This window comes from Taudactylus pleione, unplaced genomic scaffold, assembly GCF_031769625.1.
Source record: "Taudactylus pleione unplaced genomic scaffold, aTauple2 ptg000095l, whole genome shotgun sequence".
Classification (NCBI taxonomy): Eukaryota; Metazoa; Chordata; class Amphibia; order Anura; family Myobatrachidae; genus Taudactylus; species Taudactylus pleione.
Window position 1 is genome coordinate 34,517,584 of NW_028284497.1, and position 15,057 is coordinate 34,532,640.

Sequence of the window (15,057 nt, forward strand, 5' to 3'; positions counted from 1 at the left end):
GCCCCCACGCATTTGTTGCCCAGGGCCCCCCCACAGTCCTTAATCCGGCCCTGTAGATACCTGTGCCCAAGTATTGATGTCATGTGCTTCAGCAGGCACCTGTAGCATCCCCTTTCACTTTGCTTCTTCCCTTTAAGATGGCCTGCGATCAGGGCCGTCTCTGTGGGTGTTCGACCAGTGTGGTCGAATAGGGGCGCCACCCATAGAGGGGGCACCCCTCCCCAACATCCCAATTTCAGTGGGACAGTACTGTCCCACTGTTCCACCCGTGGGCCGAAGTGGCCCGCAGGTGGTCAAATCGGGAGGTTGCGGCCCCTCACCGCTGCAGCTGTGCGGCGGTGCTGGACCCCGGAGCATGAATGGATGCTGCGTGCATGTGCACGGCATCCATTCAGTGATGGGAGAGAGCTGGAGAAAGCCCAGCTAGTGGGGCTCCCCACAGCTTAACGTTATTTCGAGGTGTGCCCTGTGGGCACGCCTCCAAATAATGTCACATAGGGGGTGTGGCCTATGATAATCAGGCCACGCCCTATTTCCAGGTGTACGCCGGCTTCACCACGCGCAATGTTTGGGTGTACTGTAGAGAGCCAGCACAGGGTGCTCCAACCCCTGGAGCCGGCCCTGCCTGTGATAGTGTGCATACTCCACCTTCCATGTGAGTGCAGACACCTGTGCCCAAGTATTACTGCCATGTGCTTCACCATGTACCTGAAGCATCCCCCAAAACACTAGGATTTAAAAATGCTGTAACTTAAATAATAGAGAAACCAAAATACTGTTGTAAAAATAAATATTTTTATTTTACTTTTTATTTTTTAAATGAAATTATGTGATTGTCAGCATAGTATTTTCCACTGATATTTACAGTAAATAAAGTAAAACTATATATGACACAGTTGTTTAGAAAAGGGGTGCTATGTAGCACTGTTTTTATCAGTTTAATATTTATGCACCCCTTAAACTGATGAAAAAATAAGAAGGAGAGCAATGAAGCAGTGTTGTTGCAAGTAGAACCCACCCCTTAAAAAGTTTTACAATACAAAGTTGTACAATAGGCACATGACCTATAAATCATTGATTTTATGGGATGTAGATCCCAACGGGGGAAGTCCGACAAGGGACTTAAGATAAACTTCAAAATACCGACGCCTATCTTAATCCCCACCCCGGAACACAGAAGGAAGCCTGTCCGCAAGAGGTAAGTCTGGGGCGCTCTTAGTGTTAGCTGCAGGGGGGGGGTGTTAGGTTTAGGTAGCATAACGAGGTTAACGTTAGATTTTTTTTGGGGGGTTAGGCACCACTGGGGGGAGGGTTAGGGTTAGGCACTAAGGGGGGAAACTTTAGGCACTAATGGGTAGGGTTAGGGTGCCGGGTGGGGAGGGTTAGGCTACAAGAAGGGAGGGTTAGGGTTAGAGGGAAAAGGGGGGAGGGTAAGTGTACTTACCCTCCCCCCGTCAGGATACCAACCATCAGGATGCCGCTGTCGCTATATTGACAGACGCATCCCAACAGCCAGCATTACATACCTATTCCGTTTTTACAACTCTGAAGAACCCCTGGAAAAGACAATATAAAGATATAGAATATGCTCATGATTTATAAATCATTGTTTTTACAGCTTATAAAGAATAAGAATATAAAGATATAGAATAGCCCCATGACCTATAAACCATTTTGTTTACAACTTTGAAGAACCCTTTAAAAATAATTATTTTAAGATTATAAAGATTTAGACTAGATCCATGCACCTAGCTTGTTACATTGCTAAAACAATTTAATAGCTACACAACCTAATAACAAATTCTACATTTCTACTTCTCTTGGTCTATCATTCCCGATGTCCATGAAGGAACTTTTCATGCTGTGCAGTGTGTACTCTAAATTTCTTATTTTTTATTTAATTATACTAAACTTTGTACAACATTCCTGTAAAACTGAAAGCATCTCTTGTACTCTGTGTAAATCTTGTTCCATATACAGCTTCTTATTGTTGGACTGATGACTATGATGTATTTAAGGGGGTGGAACATGTCTTCAAGGGGTTAGAAGAAAAATAAAATCTATGAATTAAGGCCTATGGATAATTTTAGAAAAAATTATCTAATCCCCAGTTCAAAATAAGCCATGCTTACCTTTCCCAGTGCTTCAGATGATTTACATAGAAACACAGAATTTGATGGCAGATAAGAACCACATGGCCCATTGAGTCTGCCCCTTTAGTGTTAGGGTATTAGTGTTAGGGTATTAGGGTTAGTTTAGGGGTTTGGGTAAGGATATTAGGGTTAGGGTTGGGTTAGGGTATTAGTGTTAGGTTAGGGGTTAGAGCATTAGGGTTGTTTTAGCAATTTGGGTTAGGGGTTATGGTATTAGAGGTTATGTTAGGGTAGGTTTGAGTTAGGGTTGGGGTTTAGAGTTGTTAGGGAATTAATGCAAGGGTATTAAGTAAGGGGTTATGGTATTAGGGCAAGAGTTAGGGTAGGGATGTTATGCGTCCTGGATTTACTATGACTGTACCGGATTCGGGGTATGTGCCCCAGCGTCCCGTCCCCAGCGTCATAAAAAGTAGCAAGCAAAGTGGTTTCTCCTTGCAGTGTCCAAGTAGGGAGTTCAGTTAGGAGTGTCCAGGATATGCAGACAGCAGGTTTTAGTGGTGGAGAGTCAGCAAACTCACAATAGTTTGATGAAAGCAATCCTTCAGAAGCAGAAATGGCTGATAGAATGTCCTTCTGTTTTCCTCCTGTTAAACTCGGTATAACTGCAGTAATGCTAAAAATCTAATTACTGAAAGTACTGTATGCACTTACAAAATGTGCATCGTACAGCCTAAACTGCATGTTATTAACATTAAGGGGCCTATTCATCATTACTTAATTTTTACAAAAGCAGATGAAAATGCACATTTAAAATGTAAAATGTAAAAATGAAGTTATCGGGCCATTCATTAAGAAGGTAAAGCAGCAGATATCACAGATATCTCCTACTTACCTTCCTCTTGTGGAATGGCCCGCTGTCCCATACACTAGTATGGGGACAGAATTCATCAAGCTTCGAAAATATAATATTTCACCATCTTCAAATCCCTCCACTCCTGTCCGGCTCCTTCCTAGCATTAATGCTCCGAAATGGGCAGTTAAGAGATTCACTCTTTTAACTCCTTTAGGAGCAGTGAAGTCACTTGCGGGGACAGGTGGTTATCACATCAGCTGTCTCCTCACTGGAGCAATGATGAATTGCTCCAGCGTCCGCGACGAGTTAGAATTATCGCCGTTCAGACTCCGATAATTAACATCATGAATAGAGCCCTAAGTAATGACATTTTATAATGGTGCACAACTAGAGGGTCTGGTGTTTCAATTTGTTTCTCCACACTCAGCAATAATCTTTGTTAGAACAATTTTTTTATAGTTTAAAACTACAAAACTTAAAATCATTGAATAGAATGGCAGATTTATATTATCTGTACTCACCATAGTGTAATGCTGACCTTTATTTTTCTCCTGTATGACCACTCCCAGATGCTCATCTTTTGGGCCTTGTACGTGCACAGTGTCCTTCTTCTTTGGAAGATCACACCTGTTTTGTCCTGGAACAAATATGTAAATTTTACACCACTATAGACACTTTTATCATGAGAAGCCACATAAGGTAACACAAAAATGGGGGTACTTACTGCGTTTGATGTTTTGACATAGTATCATTAGCTTCCTTCTCTCTTTGTGCTTGAAGTATGACCACAGTTTCTGTAGCTGCTCCTCCTTTCTTTTTTTAACAACAAATTTTTCAGGGACATCAATCATGTCATAATCATTCAGGTTGAGTATAAGGACTATCACTTCCATCTCTCTGTCATAACAATGTCAACTATTCATGATGTTAATTATGGGGGTCTGAACGAACCCTGATAATTAACATTCTAACTCACCGCAGCTGTCGGACCAATTCATCATTGCTCCGGTGCGGTGATGGCTGATGTGAAATCTGTTGTCCCCGCAATCGACTTCACTGCTCCTTTTCGGAGCAGTGACGGGAGTGCGCATGCCTGACCTACAAGAGCCCCAACATCTGGCGAGAGGAGCCGGACAGGGGCGGAGTGATCCGAAAGGATCCCTCTTTGCAACCCGGACCTCCTTCTCATAGGGAAGGAGCGGGCTGCGAGCCCTGAGCAGGAGCATTCGCCATCTGAAGCTCCAAAGATATTATATTTTCAGAGATTGATGAATTCTGTCCTAATACTAGTGTAGGGGGACAGTGGCCATTCCACAAAAGGAAGGTAAGTAGGAGATATCTGTGATATCACCTGCTTTACCCTCTTGATGAATGGCCTGATAACTTAATTTTTACAATTGCAGGTGAAAATGTGCATTTTTACCTGCTTTTGTAAAAATTAGGTGATGATGAATAGGCCCCATAGTCTTTCATGTCCTCCTTCCTCCATCGTGGACACTGACCCTCCACTGACATCACATGTCTCACCATCCTCCTCCACTTGTTTTTCCTCTCTGGTGGGCTGTATGCTGTCCTCTTCCACAGACATCATGTCGCTACTGCGGTGTGGCGCGACCGCTGACCTCTCTATCTATTGATTATAGCTGTTATTTTTCTAAACAAGATTATACAATATAAGATAAAATCTGATTGATTGCTATTGGCTTCACTGGAGGCTTGTGTGTATTACATAATGTTATGAAATTAACCCTATAGCATCCAATTGCCTTTTGCACTTGCAGTTTCATAAATATTCCATTAAAGTATTTTACTTTTGTTTACACAGGAACTTAATGTAACAAACTGCAGTGGACAGAGATATGAAGGAGATACAGTTTTATTAAATGCCAGTAATTACTGCTCCAGATTAACATCAGTGGACATAAGTTGGACTGCGGCCACTGATAAAGGCATAATTGCTCTAGTAGAGGCATCTTCACAGTACGTACTGATTATACTGTAGAAATGAAATTACATTTTTGTGAAGCAATTGCACAAAAACATACAAACTATGGGCTTGATTCAGAGCATCTCGCTATTTGCGGTCGTTCGTTCCAAAACAAGGGGTGGCTATTCAAATGAACCGTTCGCTCATTGCGGTCTGTTCACGCCTCTAAGTCTGAACGAGCGAGCAAAACTTGCGGTTATACGTCATGTCCGCTATTTATTAGATTAATCGAGTACATCGACCAGCGTATGAACTGCTCGCTATTCTTGTGGTTGGTTTTCCCTACCACTATATTGCGAGCAGTTCTGACTATAAAACAACCAGGTGACGTGGGTAATGACGCTGCTGTTTTAATTATGCACACCCTTAAAACGCCCGTTTTGACCTTTAAGCACGCCTGCGTTCTGATCTCCACTCCCCGTTTTCAAGCCCCTTCCCCTGTTACCACCCACTTACGCCTCATCCTGTCACTCAAAGTAGCAGGCATTCGCTATATAGCGAACAAACGATTTTCGGCCGCACTGACTGGTTCGCGCATGCGTATTACAATCCGTACGCATGCGCAGATGAGCGAACATCGGTCAGAACGAACGAGCGGCCGCTTACGAACGGCTCTGAATCAGGCCCTATGTTTTCAACCTCATCCTCAATCACTCTGTTTCCATCTCTTCAACTGAGAAGACTACCTCTAACACAGTAATTTACTACCACAGCGAATTGTTGGGCAGGAAATTTACTATAAGCACTGGAGATATTTGTCCCCTATAGTTTGATGAATTACACTGTATCATTACCTATAATCATCATGTGACAATAGAAAATGACTAGTAAAGGGGGTTATCTCAGTCTGCCCCCGCCTGCTCTGCTCCTCCCCCTGCTGTTTGGGCTCGCACCAGATCAGATGCTGCATGCCCTGACTCCTGTCCTTCCACCCCCACCCACACGCTGCTATGGCCCTACCTCCCCACCCAATCCCCCCCCCTCTCTGCTTTGTCCAGTCCACCGCCCCCTGCTCCATACTGCCCTCCCTCTCTCATATTTACCCCATTACCATTCTTCTGTGGTTCTAGATCTGTCCCACTCCCATCTCCCTCACAGTGGGAGCCATTAGAGAGGTAGTGTACTACCTATCTCCCACAGAGCACGCATGTTGGAGTCCAGACAGACCTTAGGAAATTATTATATAGATCATTGGTCAAGGGCGTTAGGGACGATTTTATGGGGGGGCAATATATCATTTAATTTTGGTCCCCCCCCCCTTCCTAAGAAACACTGACACAACCAGTGCAGGGGCATTTACAGCCACAGGAACCATTAGGTAAGTACTGCATGCAGCAGCTATTAGGGAAATGCGGTAGATTGCAAATGTCTGGCAAGAGTAAACTTGATGGGACCCGCTATGAGTTTCGGGAAGTTTGAGTGTAAACTCTCTGAATGTAATAGGTTGCAAATTTGAGCATAGCTTGGCAACCACAGGGAGATGTGTTAAAAAGTTAAAGTGGCCGGCATTCCAGCATGTTTGCAGTGTGTTTGCTCTAAACATGCAATTTATTATTTGAAATGTGCGGGTTCGGTTCTACTCAGTTCTTTTCACCAAATTAGAGTAAGTTCGGATTTATTTTATTAGCTATCCAAAACACGTGACAGCCGATAGCCAATAAGATTCGGTTTTCTAATCCAAACGTAACCGAGTATAACCGAACCCGCACATCTCACATTTATTTCAAGAAAATTAAAATATAGGGCGAGAAGTAATAGGGTGTGAGTTTTGAAAAAGTGTGAGTATAGAGCTATATTCGCACATTTTCAAAACATTTCAAACTCGCATGTTTCTCACACCCCTGTAACTCGCAGTGGCAAAACACGCATTCCAGATGTTTTGCCATTGTGAGCATAGAACTCGGGCAATCTAAAAGAGTGTGAGTGTTTCACTCATCTATCCCCAGCAACCCATGGCAGTGGGTGCCGGGTTGATTGTGTTAAATGTGTGGCGTAAAAAATAGATTTCATAATATTGTGTTTTGCTGGGGAACTACAGGTCCCAGCAAGCCTCCCCGCATGCTTGTACTTGAAGAACCACAAGTACCAACATGCGGGGCATTATGGGCCCACTGGTACATGTAGGTCACCTGCAAAACAGTGACAGTACAGTTTTATTTAAAACATATATGCACACTCACATTTACACTCACACTCACATTTGCGTATACTCACCTAGTATTCCTGTAGCCAATCACGTCCCCTTGTCCATATAGTAATCCACGGATACCTGTAAAATATATCTATAAATCAATAATAGCCATTGATGTAACCGCAAGATAATTTAGGTGAGCCTTGCGGTTAACTTCATAGGCTACAATGTAGCGGTTCCCACCATAGACTTCAATGTAGCTTTCCCACCATTGAAGCCTTTGGGGGAAATGCTGACAGGCAGTCTGACCGCTTAGAGCCAATCAGCGGATAGCTCCTATGGAGGCTGGCGTCTCCAGCAATGACAGGTCACACGTGGGTCCCAGTCATTCGCGCATAGGAAGGGTATGTGTAAACATACCTTTCCTCCTGTCCATGCTGGATCGGGACTTTGAACTACGCATAGGAATAGGTGAGTATTGATTTCTTTTTTTTACAGATATACGTGGATTTCTACATGGACAAAGGGACGTGATTGGCTACAGGAATACTAGATGAGTATGCGTGAATGTGAGTGTGCATGTATGTATAAATAAAACTGTACAGTCACAGTGTGTGTCTTGTCTTGCCCAGTAATTGTAATGCCCTGCTTGCTGGTACTTGTGGTTCTCCAAGTACCAGCATACGGAGGAGGCATCAGCCCTAAATCTATTTGTACCAGGGCTGATTTCCCCAGAGGAAAAAACATACAGCCCCCTCCCCCCCTCGTGGGTACAACCAGTCTTATTGCCAATAGCACTAAGGCTCTTCTCCGTACCTCCGAGGCTTTGGGTACGGAGGTAATGAGTAATAGAACAACAATATTTTACAGGTGGACTACTGCGCCCAGCAAAGCTGTTAGGGCATGATATGCGCCGGTGCCAGCCCCAGAGAAGAACAATGCGCGCGGCATCCATTCAGTGCAGGGAGAGAGCTGGGGGCAGCCCAGCTACTGACATATGGGCACGCTCCCAAATAGCGCCATTTAGGGGGCATGGTCTATGGTAATTAGGGCACTTCCCCTTTTCGGTTGTGCGCAATGTTTGGGGTGTCCAGGTCCTTGCTGCACAGGGCGCAGCTCCTGCTGGAGCCGGCCCTGGTGCAGGGTGTGCGGTGCACATGACCCCATGGGTTCAGGTGGGGTCCGTGCTGCACACCCTGCACCCATGAGATAATCTGTGTGGCAGAATCCCCTGTAAGTGATCCCGGTGTCGTCATCTTTCTATAATGTATTCAGAAAGATGGTGCAGGAACAGCAGACAGCAAATACTCTGGTACTGTGCCAGAGTCTTTGCTCCCTACTGCGCATGCGCCATCTTTACGAATATTAACAGAAAGATGGTAGCATCAGGAGCACTTACAGGGGGTATCTGCTGGCACAGGTATGGGAGGGCCCCACTGCATAATGAAGGGGCCTGCTGCACACAGGCACCCTCATCTCTTAAAATGCCCCAGACCCTTCACATCACATAGAACACACTCTCAGGGACAAGATTGTAACACAGAAACCAACACAACATATCCTGAGGTGAATTAGAAAGTCTCTCCACTACTGGTGGCAGCATAGCCAGGCTTGCCTACCCTCCCGATTTGGCCGGGAGCCTCCCGATTTTCGTGTGCCACTCCCGACCCCCCGGAAAGGCAGGCAAACCTCCCGGAAGCTGGCATCCCTCCCTACCCCCGCAGAGTTAATATCAAAACCCCCGCAGCGGAGGGACCCGGTGACGCGATTTGCGCTGAATCGCGTCATCATGACCCCGCTCCCTGCTTCACAATGCCGAAAATAACGACATTGTGAAGAGGGGACGGGGCCACGATGACGCAATCACACAGCTCCACCCCGCCCCGCCCCCAAATGTGATGTCATGGCCGAGCACGCCCCCCACTGTTAGCCGACAATCATCTCCCTCCCGGAAAGAGGGAACTGATTGTCAGCAAGTATGAGCATAGCCCCTAATAAGCCACCATGCACATAGGGAATGCAGCTCTCACAAGCATATCTTCCTACAATCAATTACTTTAACTAATTGTATGCCATGATTCCCCCTATAATCTGCTAGATAGACTATATACAATGTAATTAATCAAACAAGTGTATTTTATATTCTCTCCAGTGTCGACTTATATAATTTTAATATACAGTGCATAAAATATGCCTAATATAGCATTTTCAGACATACACAAGATATTTGACATAAACTATTATTATTATTATTATTATTATTATTATTATTGTGAAATCAAAAGTTTTTCTTTCATCTGTTCTTGTAGATTGGAAAACCTATCAATGAATGGCTGTAAGATTACAGATGATGCCATCACTGCCCTTTTGAAAAAACATTGTAAAAGGTATGAATTACACAGACACAAAGTTCACGTCACAGTTGTGTAGGCCTGTTTAATGAGTGCAAGAAGTTTAATTACTATTTTCATGTGTACTGTTTTATTTTACTTACAAATGTTTTGTTGTACAAAACAATAGCTGTGTTCTTATCATTCATTGTTGGTATTTGAGATTTAAAGTAATCTACAACATTATAAGGCTGATTCAATTATTTATTATTATTATTTATTACCAGTTATTTATATAGCACACACATATTCCGCAGCGCTTTACAGATAATATTTGGCTATTCACATCAGTCCCTGCCCAAGTGGAGCTTACAATCTATATTCCCTATCACATGCTCACACACACTAGGGTTAATTTTGTTGGGAGCCAATTAGTCTACCGGTATATTTTTGGAGTCTGGGAGGAAACCGGAGTACCCGGAAGAAACCCACGCAAGCACAGGGAGAATATATAAACTCCACACAGTTAGGGTCGAGGTGGGAGGTAGTGTGTGTGCTCTCTACTGCCATGTGTGTATGTGCTGTATGTAGTGTGTGTGCTCCCTGCTGCCATGTGTGTATGTGCTGTATGTAGTGTGTGTGCTCCCTGCTGCCATGTGTGTACTGTACTGTATGTAGTGTGTGTGCTCCCTGCTGCCATGTGTGTACTGTGCTGTATGTAGTGTGTGTGCTCCCTGCTGCCATGTGTGTATGTGCTGTATGTAGTGTGTGCTCCCTGCTACAATGTGTGTATGTAGTGTACGTGCTCCCTGCTGCCATGTGTGTACTGTGCTGTGAGGATCGGTATACAATCGGGAAACCGGCTGCCTTAATACCGACAGCTGGCTTCCCGACTGTCATATCCCGGCGAGGGTGAAATGCCGGGCGTCTAGATGTAGACGCCTGACATTTCCCCGACGCCGGGAGACCGGCATCCGGATCGAAGGGATGCTGGGCGCCGCAAACGGACAGCCGTGGAGGGGGAGGGTTAGGTTTAGGGCACCCGGGGGGGACTTAAGGTTAGGCACCCCCCCCGGAGGGTTAGGCTAGGGGGAGGGAAGGTTAGGGTTAGGCACCCCCGGGGGGGGACTTAGGGTTAGGCACCCCCCCGGGGGACTTAGGTTCAGGCAGCGGGGAAGGGGGAGGTTAGGGTTAGGCACTTAGAGGGGGGATTAGGGTTAGGCACTTAGGGGTATTTGAATTGCGGCCGGCGGTATTTCATACTGATTCCGTGAGGGTCTGGCTGGAGAGACAGGGGGCCTTATTCAGGTCAGATATGGTCTCTACAAGTTTTCATATATTTTGGTCTCTGGCATGGTCTGGCTCCTAAACTTTTTAGCTGGCTCCTAGATTTTACAAAAATGTGTCAAGCCCTGACCTAACAGATGTAAATAAGTAAAATATTATATTGCTCTCTCCACAATAAAACATTTTCATATTTTATTGAGTGATAATAAAAAAAAAAAAAACATTGCAAACAGCATTATTTATATTCCCCTTAACTAAATGGAAAGGAAAGCCACACCCATAAGTTTGGCCTAATTATTTCTCCTACTGTCAGTCTCGTTACATCTAGTTATATATAAAGTGTCAGAGTGCAGCCATTGTGCTAGATGGTAAACATCAACCAGGGTGGCTAGTTACAGCTGTTACTATTTACATTATATAATGTCACACAGAGGAGGATTCCGATGTGACGTAAAAAAAAGTAGCCTTGTAGATCTAACTGGTTTAAGCCTTCAAAACATCACCTTACAATGGCGTCACATGCTGTTCAAGGTGTAAACCGAAAATACTTTTCCGAAATGCAAAGTCTGAGTCCTACAATTAACTGTATAGCACAGGTTGGACGTGCAATCCCAGCGCTGATCAGGGGCAGAACTATGGGTGACAATGGGGGGGGCACCAAATTATAACTTGCGTCTGGGATGAATTTACGCCACTGTACCTACCTGCTATAAACCTACCTATTGTCTTCATACCTACCTTATTACTTCGAAAAAATAAAAGATAAACACGGCGCTTAACTAGTCCCCCCTAGAAAAAGTATTAAAACATATATGTAAAATAATACTGCGCTGCAAGTCCAGATGGAACCTACTGTGAAAGTTCCAATAATAGATACCAAACAAAAAACACACACTGGACTTGCGCTGCTAAATAATAATATTAATGACAATATTTAATATATAAATGACATGGCCAAATGCACATATAAAATTATTAAAAGACACAATGGCCCTGATTCAGACCCACTCGCAAGCGGGCGCACGTACGTTAGGCGTACGTACAAAAATATTTAAATTCAATGGCTCGCTCGTATTTTCGTTCGCATCTAAAATTCCTCCCTAAACTCTGACGACCCCTCCTCTAACTAACGAGCGTACGAAATAGCGAGCGTACATCCCCGAAATGGCTTGAAAGGAACGCACGCACAAGTATAAACAGGAAGTGGCCTTGTCAGATGTCGATTACCTGCTCCTTTATTCTGCCTACCTCCATCAATCGTATCATGCCAATCAATGTATCAATTAGCTTAATTGTTTGTTTTTTTTCAACACAATGCAAGAAACTTTACTCTTGTCCGTGTTTGTGTTTACCCGCAGAATACGTACGGATGAAACATTCACTTTTATTGTTCAAAAAACATGTGAACCACAATTAAACAATTGTTCTATTGCTGTGGATCCCCGCATATTTCCCTGGGTTCATTTCTTTATTTAAATTTGCTTACGCATGTCACTGCATCAAGCCTATCATAACTCTCCAGAGATTTCTGGCCCTGTCGAACACATGACTCATACACTAACCAATAAAATTGCTCCTGTTAATTTCCAAAATACATTAGCCAATCAGAAAATTTTTACACACTTTATCAAAAATGATTTTTAAGAAAAACACCATTGCCATCATGAGAGCCTCCGCATTCACCAGGCGCGAGCTGCTGGTGCTTACGGAGGTCATGGATCGCCGGATCACCAGCCAGCCTCCACCCATCACCAACCGGCAGAAGCGCTCCGCGTATGCGGAGGCACGGTCCCGCCTGCGGTCCTTCGGCTCATGCCGCAACATCGGGCAGCTGGAGCGCAGGTGGTCCGACCTGCAACGGCGAACGCCCCGCTTGCTGGCATGCTTTCGCATGCAGATCGAGGAAAGTAAGTGTTATGTATTGTGGTTTTAATGTTTGTGTTTGTGGGGCAAACTGCGTGTGCATGTTTTCCTGTCTGTCCTATTTATTATTTGTACTCATATCTGCGTGTGCATGTTTTCCTGTCTGTCCTATTTATTATTTGTACTCATATCTGCGTGTGCATGTTTTCCCTCTATTTCTGATTTATTCATTCTACTCCTATTTGGCTTATTTTTTGGGTTGTGTTTTTTTTTAGTTTTGGTCCCCGGATTTGTCCATAAACTAACCGCAATTTCTTTGACATATTTTAGGGGGACAGCCAAGACTCCGCCGTCACCGTCCGTCCAGACGGCGTTCCCGGCCACTATCCCCAACCCCCAGCCAACACTCCACCCCAAATCTTTCCCCTATTCCCCACTCCTCCCCATCCTTCCCAGACCCTCTCCCGGAAATGTCGGGCCTCCTTTCCCTCCGTCCCACTTCCCCCTCTCCTCCACCCACCCCTCTTCCAATTACCCCCTCCCCGGAGTCCATCATAACTCCTCCCCATTCTTTGGGGAATGACGGATCCTCCGAGGAGGATCATGGAGGCATTTCCGGAGCTCCCGTTTTGGCTCCCGGTATGTTTTTATTTATTTATTTTTTAAAGCACAAACTGTTTGTATGTAATCATGTGTCGTGCCTTTCTTCGTGTTTTTGTGGCTTGACTTTTGGTGATTTCGCAGTTTGCCTTTACCTCTTCCTGGTGATTTCAACATACACATATCACACCTGTGGGAATTTGTACATAGGCCTTGTATTTTTGGCAGCACCCCCTTTTTTTTTTTTTTTTTAGGTTTAGGAGTGATTTCGTTGTGTTTTTGTTTTTTTAATGTGGATTCCCTATTGTTGTATTAACCCACACACTTTTCTCACCCACAGAGGAACAGAGGCGTCGGCAAGAGGTGGCGGATTGTGTTGGCCAAATGCGCCAACATGTAATTGGCATTCTTGTGGCCCTCGACCGGCTGTCTGGCCTCCTTCGCCAGTAGTTTTTTTATTTTTGTTAACTTTTCAAAATAAATTTTTTCATGCAAATATACGTTCTGGCTCATTTTTTAAATCCAAAACCAAGATAGTTTAGCCTGACATAAGTAGACTGTTCCTGCAAGGATTTCCCTTTTTTAAAAGTTAGATTGTGTTTTGTCTTTGTATGTCAAACAGACACAAGAAACACATAACAGTAACAATGTCATTTCCCTTTTTGGGTGTAGTGTCAATTACATATTTCTACATTTTACAGGTTCCTAGTTGGTGCGCAAGCTGCTTAGGCCAATCTTACAAATCCCAAGGTTGGGCCAGGCTTCCTTTTGGTGTGGGTTGGGAAGCTGAAAACATATTTCAGTTTAGCTCAACTGGCGTCAGTACTGGATTACCCCTTAGTCAAATGTAACTTGTGTTAACCTGGTTACACTTGCTGTTAACGTCCCAAAAAAGGAAGACCATTTCACTCTCCAAACATTTATTCACAACATAACAGAGAAAACAAAGTGGTCACTCCCAAAAAAAGAACACAGTGATAAATTCAAATACAACACATACCAAGAAATAAATAAAAACAAAAAATCAAGAACTGGTTGACGAAGGACCATGCCAACATGATTCCACAAACATGGCGTTGCGATATGGGTTCCAGAATATATGCCCAAAAGGACCAGATCCAGGTTTGGTAAGGGTAGCAGGAAGTAGTGAGCGTTGGAGTGCCAAAGATTATGTGAACAAACAGAAGATGGTGAGAAAAAAAACACAAAATTAGATGTTCGCAAACAAACACAAACACATTAGGTATAAACACTGTAGTTTTGTTACAACTTACCTAAAAAATCTGGCCACAACATCATCGCGTATAGGCCCCCCCACATACTGACCTCCGACCAACCTCGGGGGGGCCATCCTCAGGTAAGGCATCCTCTGGCTGCATTGGGACACCACTCCTTATGGCAATGTTGTGAAATATCCCACACAGGACCACAATTTTAGACACCATATCCGGCACATACATGAGCTCGCCACCAGAGCGGTGGAGGCATCTGAATCGGCCTTTTAAAAGGCCGATACAGCGCTCCACCACTTGCCTGGTGGCTGTAAGTGCGGAATTATACGCACTTTGTGGCCCTGGTGTGGGAGCCAAATAAGGAGTGAGCAGCCAGGACATGCAAGGGTATCCACTGTCTCCTGTGAAAAAAAATAGACAACATCAGGAACACTGTGTATCAAGCTTAACATTGTTATGTACTAAAGGTCTCCACTTACCCAGAAGCCACGCATCACCAGCTTGTAGGTTGGTTAATTTCTGCCATATCCCTGATTGCCGGATGACGAAGGAGTCATGAGCACTTCCTGGTAATTTAGCATTCAGGGACAGGATCTGGAGGGAGGCATCACATACCACCATTACATTCAGGGAGTGATAGTGTTTACGGTTTCTAAATATTGCCTCCAGCCGTGCTGGAGG

The 15,057-nt window shown here is 44.4% G+C and overlaps 1 protein-coding gene across 1 annotated transcript in view; it reads left to right on the plus strand.

The window, feature by feature from the left end:
• LOC148526729 (uncharacterized) overlaps window positions 1–15,057 on the plus strand; it is a 156,311-nt gene that overhangs the window by 106,364 nt on the left and 34,890 nt on the right. The window contains exons 9-10 of the mRNA XM_088470291.1: window positions 4,772–4,926; window positions 9,374–9,451. Of these exons, the coding sequence (XP_088326417.1) occupies window positions 4,772–4,926; window positions 9,374–9,451 (233 nt within the window). The remainder of the gene's footprint in view (window positions 1–4,771; window positions 4,927–9,373; window positions 9,452–15,057) is intronic.